This window comes from Apium graveolens, chromosome 4 (genome assembly GCF_009905375.1).
Source record: "Apium graveolens cultivar Ventura chromosome 4, ASM990537v1, whole genome shotgun sequence".
Classification (NCBI taxonomy): domain Eukaryota; kingdom Viridiplantae; phylum Streptophyta; class Magnoliopsida; order Apiales; family Apiaceae; genus Apium; species Apium graveolens.
Window position 1 is genome coordinate 258593 of NC_133650.1, and position 7978 is coordinate 266570.

The following is a 7978-nucleotide window of genomic DNA, read 5'->3' on the forward strand; positions in this document are numbered from 1 at the left end:
AGAAAATTGACTGAATTGTTTTGTTCTAACTAAATTAAACATTTTCACAAAGGTAAAATTAAATTTATTACTTAGAGAGTTGAGTACAATTACCGACTTCAATTCAAATTCAATATAATATTTCAACAATTTTATTTTAAAATAATAATAGAACCAATTTTTTCTATCACTTTTTTCCAACCGAACATATTTACAAAGTCATTTTTTTCAATAGAACAAGCTAGAAAATCCCCATATTATCGAATATTATCGTATATAACTCGAATTTCTTATCAAGCGATTCGTTTTATCCTCCGCTTTCCCTTTAACAAAATAAATATTTAATTTCCCTGTCTTCCAAACTATAATATCAAACATAATCGAAAATAACTCGAATTTCTACTCCTTTAAAAGTTCCGTTTTCTCCCATGAACAAAACAAATAAATTGCTTTCCCTGTCCTCCAAGATATTCTGTCGATGAATCATGAAAATGGAAGTACAAACACAACATAAACACATGTACAGGCAAAACTAAACTTGCCTTTTCAGTTGTCTACACAAATTTACTCCCCTTTTTCACTTCTGAACTAGTACTAGTTTCACCTTAGAATAATTCCTGTAATTCAAAGTGTTGGAAGCCTTTCATTTTCATTCCACACGCCTTGTTCATTCGAGGCTTTCCGTTTTCATGTAAGTTTTTATTTTGCTTGTTCCTCCTTAGCTGCCGTCGATTTTCACCATTTTTTTATTAGTCAATATTGCTCGTGAAACCTATCTATGTCTTTTCGTAGATTGATTTGACCTTTATTACCTCCGGTCTCTACATATTTGATTTTTTTTCATTTATTTAACAGACGATAGGAGATGATATATCTACAAAATTAGCTTTGCAAATTTCATCAAAAGCAATCACATCTGAATTATGTGCTTAAACATGTGATATATTAGGATGTGTTTGGTAAGGTTAGATAAATCAGTGAGCTGCTCTGCTGCATTTTATTGGTGAATTTACTTTTTGTTTTGTTTGCCAAACACAGTCTTATAGTAGGTACATAAATTCCTCAGTAATCAGTACAAGTACCTTCCTGTATGTTACATTGTCACTTCATTTCTTTTTTTTAGACTCTCTCTCTCTCTCTCTCATGTTCTTAAGTTTCAACAGGCACTCCTTCACTCTCTATTACCATCTCTCTCTCTCTCTCTCTCTCTCTCTCTCTCTCTCATGTTCTTAAGTTTCAACAGGCTCTCTTCCACTCTCTATTACCATCCATAGTCTAGAGCTTGAGCTACAGCTTCCGAGTCAAACTCACTGTCTCAAAATTTGAGTTTCGAATCTCCATTTTATGCACCACTCGATGTCAGAGGATCTCCGACGACTTGCTTCCATTGCCGCCACATTATCCATCGCACTTCTCCTCATGTTTTCGATTCCGACAGGTACATAAACACACATTATACAGTGTAGCATTTGTTTTGTGACTTATGTTTTGTCTCATTGAATTAACAACGTAGTTGTGACATGTTATTTTCTACATTTATTTCATTTAACAACCAAAAAAAAATTATTACTTTCAGCTCTTCACTACTGTAACATCTCTTTCGCATATCCACTTGCTTCACCTCACCGGAAGCTTCTAGTCCATTCCGGTAAGCCAAACACAACCTTATCTCTCCGTAAAAAAATTTCATTACTACATGTTCGTTTAATGTTTATAGTCCTATGTTATTGTTTGAATGTAATTTTGGATGTAAAATAATATTGGTAATGGAAGAGAAGAGAATCTCTGGTGAGATTATTTTGTGTAGGTTCAGTTTTCTGTTACATGTCTCCTCGCCGTCTCTGTGCATGCTCTTCAGATTATGTTGTCTAGCCTAGCTGTTGTACTACATTATTTTGTCCTTGCACACAGCCTGCGCACGTCTGTTTTGTTTTTTTTTTAACTTCACTGTGACCTGTTTGGCTTGCTTTTTCCACAAACAAGTTGATCTCATATTTTCTAATTTCTATGGTTAAAAAATCTCGATAAATGAACATTTTGGATCGATAAGTTAATACGTTTAGCGAGATTAACAGTGCCATGTCGGATTTTTAAAAATTACCATTTTAGTGAGATTATGATATCACGAGGTTCGAGTTTTATTTTGAAGTTTTTGATTTAAAAATATACTCCCTCCGTATCATAATACATCTCCACTCCGGAGAATTTTTTTTACTTGGGGAATGTATTGTGGGAGTGGCTTGGAGAAACATGCCTTTATTAGTGTAAATATTAACCCGAGCACTAGTAACTCTGGATTTGGGTCATATATGAAGATATGTCACAGTACACGAGGATTCACAATATTCAAACTCAATAAAGTGGTGAGTAATAGCCATATCTATATAGCTTTTGAAATGGAGTTTTGAAAATTGTCCATTGTGTAGTAGAGTGAAGAAACTTGTAAAACTGTATGTTTTGTCTAGGGAAAGACTATCAGGGTCTCTGAACAAGCAGACTTAAAAGTTGACCATGTAAAAAGAAAACACAATCCCAGCTTTGCAAAAAGCAATTCCCATTTCAACTTGTACAAAACAATGCTATTTTCATGCATGTCTTTAAACTTTAAACTCTGTTTTGTTTGTATTACAGAACCCTCTGCACAATCAGCTACATTGGTGGAACCAAACAGAGTCTGGGGGGACAAATGTTCCCGGGCTGATATTCTCATCAATCAAGGCCCAGCTGCTCCTCTTCCCACTGGTATACCTACCTACACTGTGGAGATTATTAATGTGTGTGTCACTGGTTGTGATATTGCTGGAATACACCTCAGTTGTGGCTGGTTTAGCTCGATTCGGCTCGTTAATCCTCGGATATTTAAGCGTCTCGGATATAATGATTGCATTGTTAACGACGGGAAGCCTCTCGCGAATGGACGTACTCTCTCTTTTCAGTATGCTAACTCTTTCCGGTACCCTCTTTCGGTTCAAAGGGTCAGGTGTTGAGACCACATTGATATTACATAAATAGCAGCCAATATAAATATATATACGGGTCACTAAAATGACTAATGTAAATGAGAAATATTTTTGGGGGTTGTATTTTCTGATCATTGATCAACAAAGGTAAAAATGGTGAGAGGACTGTGAGAGTTGTTCCCAGCTGGAACTTGGAACTTGAAGTAGGAGTAATTACAAATTAAAATTTGAGCTAGATGAATGTTTAATATGGAGGACTGTATTGGATAATTGGTACTTTTGGGCTGTGTTTAATTAATATACTAATTGTAATTAACTACTATGTTTAGTTTCATATTTATGAGCATCTCCAGCAGTGTATATTATAAAATATTGACTCTTAACAAGTTAATGTGTATTCATCTCCGACAATATTCTTTATATCCACTCTTTAAATAATATTTTAATATTAAAGTATATTTTTTTAATAGAAGCACAATATAAAGTGTAGAGAGAAAGTGGGTGGTTGAAATATTATTTTATAATAAAATATAAGTTAAGAGGAAGTGGTTGGCTCTTAAAAGAGAGAAAAAAAAGGAGTCTCTTAAGATTTTAAAGAGTCTTTAAGAATTTCTTGGAGCTCCAATTTTGACAATACTCTTTATTTTTACACTTAAAAACTTGTTTAAAAAGATTGTTGGAAATGTTATCGGAAGGCCTTTTCTAAATGAGATTTTCATGTAATGAACTTTACAGAGGGTACAAAAAACGATGAACAGCGCTTTCTATTGGGTATTGAAATCGGCAGGGGAACTGTCCCCCTTGCCTTTGTTGGATCTATATCAATTCTATGACAAAGCAAATGTGCTGCTTTTTTTTAGGACGTGAATGTCTATCGGTATCTGCAGTTGTGTAGTTTCTAGAAAGTTGGCAAGAACAGCAAATAGCTAAGAATTATAGCCTTAGATTTAAGAAGATACAGTTTAGGTAATAAGGGTTATTATAATATTAAATATTTTTTTAATGAAACACATCACTTCATTTTACTTTCGTCCCATTTGTGGAGCATAAGTTTTAGGAAAAAAGAACTTAAAATTTTTACTAGTTGATTTCCTCGTTATAAAATTCTAAAGTATGAATAGGAGTGAAAATTTGTTTACTTACAAAACTTGGGAGTATGTGTAAATTGAAAAAAATAGAACGTTTCTCAAAATATTTTATTTTAACACTTTTGTAAAGATAAAATTTTAATTTTTTATTTGCATAAAAAGCTTTTTCAAAATTTTTACAAAAATACAATTTTGCAAGATACAACTAAATGAATCTTGAATGCAAACAATAATAATTTCAGTTATTTTCGGGAAACATAATTTTTTTTGCATATTTTGCCATTTTGATTGTAAATCGTTTTTTTACAAATATTATTAGAAAATAGCAAAATCATCTATTATCTATTATCTATTATATATATAATAGAGCAAATGGGGGTTAGGTGAGACAATTTATTCAATGTGAAATGACGATTTTAACCAATGTCCTATTTATTATTTCCTATTTTATATCCATTAATAGCTAATTCATCATTAATGCATATGAATTATTTTATAATTAATAGATACACACACTTACACATATATGTATACATATGTTATTTTCATGATATAATTTAAAATGTGATAAATTTAATTAAGAATTAGATATCTGAAATAATTATTAATATAAAAATTACATCAAATTTCTAATAACATGTATTATATTAATTATGGTTTAAGAGAAATCATCACTAAATAATTTTAGAGTACACTTGCAAAACATAATATTTTTAAATTGTATAACATTTTATACGATTATTTATGACATACTTTAAACATCAAATACTTACTTATAAAATAGACAGTAATAAAATCTCATATATATCATCATGTACGTGTAATATTACATGAAATTCTTATCAATATAACACAAAAAATATATTTTGCAATTCAAAATATATTTTTGTCATGTCGATAGTATATAATCACCTCTAAACAACACTATACACGTGTGTTACACAAAATTATCACCAATACAACACAAATTTTTTTATTATACAGTATCAAATATGAAGAGGCAAGTCGACAATAATATAACTGCTATTAGAAATTTTTTTCGAATACAACACAGAGCAAAATAAGGTTGGTAATCCTTAGTATTTATCACTAATTTAAATTTTTAAATATACCAAAAATACATCAAAATTAACAAAAAAAATTCGTAATATTTTAGAACATACCTGTGCCTCGCAAGATCGAAGGGTTACAAAGCTAGTTATATTTTAAAAGTAAATGAAGGGAGAATTGCTGCTTTTATTGTTTGGAAGCAGAATTAGTTATGGGCTAAATATCATTTTAAACTCTGGATAATTTTATCTTTGCCAAGATTTGGGCCAAAGAGATTTATGGGCTCAAAATCTTTCAAATGCAAGCAATAGAACCAGAAGTAAAAATGTGAGCTTGCTGGATTATTACTCCTTCCGGCCTCGGGGACTCTTTGGTCTTTGCATGGGGACGGGGTATTGCACGTATTTTAAGACTATCATAAAGAATGGTTTTCTAAATAATTTTAAATAATTTTTTCTTTTAAATAAAATTATAATATTTAAATTTTTATAAAAAAAGAAAATTCTAAAAATAAATTATAGAATAATATTTTATGGTAGTCGCAAAATGCGTGACAAGTAGTATGTAAAGAATTCAGGACGACAGAGTGAGTAATAGATTTAGTAGGTTGTATAAAAATGTTTTCATCACATTTTAGAATTAATCCTGAATTTAGAATCACCCGGAACCATCATAAAATAAATCCATTTTTTGTGAAATAAAGCTGCATGTTTTTGTTTGGTGCTGTGAAATAAGCTGCATGTGCTATGATATGTTCAAATTATTACCTCAAGAAACATGATACATATACCGTATACGTACGAATTTAATCAGCCATCTTAATTTGTTCCGGAATCAAGTAAACATGTTTGAATTGTATGAACGATTGGACCACGTAGCAAGTAATTTAGGACATATTTATTTTACTTGAACTTCAACAATGTGCCTTATTCTCATTATATATTTAATATTTTATTATTAAAAGTTTACTTTCATCATTAAAGTACAATATATAGTAGAGAGAGAAAGAGAAAATGTACTATAATATATAATAAAATATGAAATAGGGCAAAGAGAGAAGTGACTTAAAAATAAGCCTTAAAGAGGTTCTCCTAGTGATATAAGGCATCACTAGGACATTGTTGGATCCATTTTTTTGTTATATACCTTAAATTTCAATTTAGGACATCATATAAAGCATCATATAAGAGCATCTCTAACAGTTTCTTACTTCATTCCCTAAATTTAATATAAAATATTGGATCTTAATAATTTAAGACATCAATAGCTATTCTCAACTCCAACAATATTCTCTATATTCATTCCTTATACAATATTTAATCATTAAAAAGTAATATTATTACATAAAGTAAAGAAAGATAAAATGTTTCTTTCAAATATATATTATAAAATAAAAGTTAGAAGATGAGAGAAGTTAGGTAAGAGCAACTCCAAGGCCATGTTTGTTTAATGGTATTAAGTAGGGGATAGGATTATAGTCCTTTAAATTTTCCAATTCCATGTTTGTTTTGTAAAAAAATAGTGAAGGGTTATCCAAGGATTATAATCCTTTAAATTATCCTTTCACATGTTTGTTTTGTTGGAGCAGAGGATAAGATTATAATCCCATCTAATGCTTGGTGGGAGCAGATATTGTTTTATCCCCTCCTACAAGTCATTTTTTAAAAGATTATAATCCCCTCATTGTTATCCCATATGAAACAAACATAGGATTGAAAATTTAAAGGACTATATTTCGATCCCAAGTACTGTCCCACAAAACAAACATAGGATAAAGTTTTAAAGGATTATATTCCAATACTACACTTAATCCTTTCAAACAAACTTAAAATAGGATTATTTAATCCATAGGACTAATTTTGATGGGATTAGTTATCCCCGGATTATTATCCCAGGATTATAATCCCATGAAACAAACATGGCCCAAGAGTTTAGCTATTTGGAGTCCTAAACTATAATACAAGGAATTAGAGAAAAAAAACTACTCGAAGTGTTCTAGTGATTCCTTAAATCACTATGATCCACTATCTTGTTCCAATTCCTTATCTTTAGCTAACTTCTCTCTTCTTCTAATTTTTATTTTATAATAAATATTTGAATGAAATACTTTCTCTTTCTTCACTTTTTGTAATAATGATACTTTTTAAAGATAAAATATTACATAAGGAATGGATATAGGGAATGTTGTTGGAGATGAGAATAGATATTGATGTCTTAAATTATTGGGATCCAATATTTTATGTTAAATTTAGGGAATGAACTAAGAAGCTGTTGGAGATGCTCTAAAGATAAGGAATGGGAAGAAGATTTTAGTGGATCTTAGTGATTTAAGGAATCATTAGGATACTGTTGGAGTAGTTTTTTTCTCCATGTTCCTTATATTTGACTTTAAGACTCCAAATAGCTAAGCTGTTGGAGTTGCTCTAAGGCATTTCTTGGACTTGCTTTTTTTTACACATATATTCTCTCTCATATTTTCCATTCCCTCCAAATATAATTCAAATATAATATTCTTTTAATAATAAGACACAACTAAGAAATTGTTGTTGGAGTGCATATATGAGAATATTATCCTAAATTACTAGAAGATCATATTTTATAAGAGCAAGTCCAACAATATCGTAATTGCCTTAAAAATATAATAAAATATAATGTCCTAGTAATTTAGGATAATATTTTTGTAAATAACTCCAACAACTTACCTTATACTTGTGCCTTATTATTAAAATAATAATATATTTGAATTATAATTAGAGGGAAAGTAAATGATGAGGGTAGAGAGAAGTGTAAAAAGAGAGGGAAGTAAATTTTTTTAGGTACATTTTTAAGCCAAAAATGAGGCATGTAATGGATGTCCCGGTGTTTTAACGCGCCACTAGGACATTGTTGGATCCATATGCC

At 30.4% G+C, this 7978-nt stretch overlaps 1 protein-coding gene across 1 annotated transcript; it reads left to right on the plus strand.

Annotated features, from left to right (window-relative positions):
• Positions 1 to 1097: 1097 nt before the first annotated feature.
• On the plus strand, positions 1098 to 3287 carry LOC141716586 (TPD1 protein homolog 1-like). The gene is made up of 3 exons (XM_074518778.1): positions 1098 to 1417; positions 1556 to 1627; positions 2611 to 3287. Exons 1-3 carry the CDS (start codon positions 1324 to 1326, stop codon positions 2964 to 2966), a joined length of 522 nt encoding a protein of 173 aa, XP_074374879.1. The 5' UTR covers positions 1098 to 1323; the 3' UTR covers positions 2967 to 3287.
• The last annotated feature ends 4691 nt before the right edge of the window (positions 3288 to 7978 follow it).

What these genes read in the sequence shown, in the direction of transcription:
- LOC141716586 (XM_074518778.1), top strand. Translation starts at nt 1,324, where the DNA reads ATGCACCACTCGATGTCAGAGGATCTCCGACGACTTGCTTCCATTGCC. An exon ending in CATGTTTTCGATTCCGACAG is followed by an intron (nt 1,418 to 1,555) that starts GTACATAAACAC and finishes TATTACTTTCAG; the next exon opens with CTCTTCACTACTGTAACATC. An exon ending in GAAGCTTCTAGTCCATTCCG is followed by an intron (nt 1,628 to 2,610) that starts GTAAGCCAAACA and finishes TTTGTATTACAG; the next exon opens with AACCCTCTGCACAATCAGCT.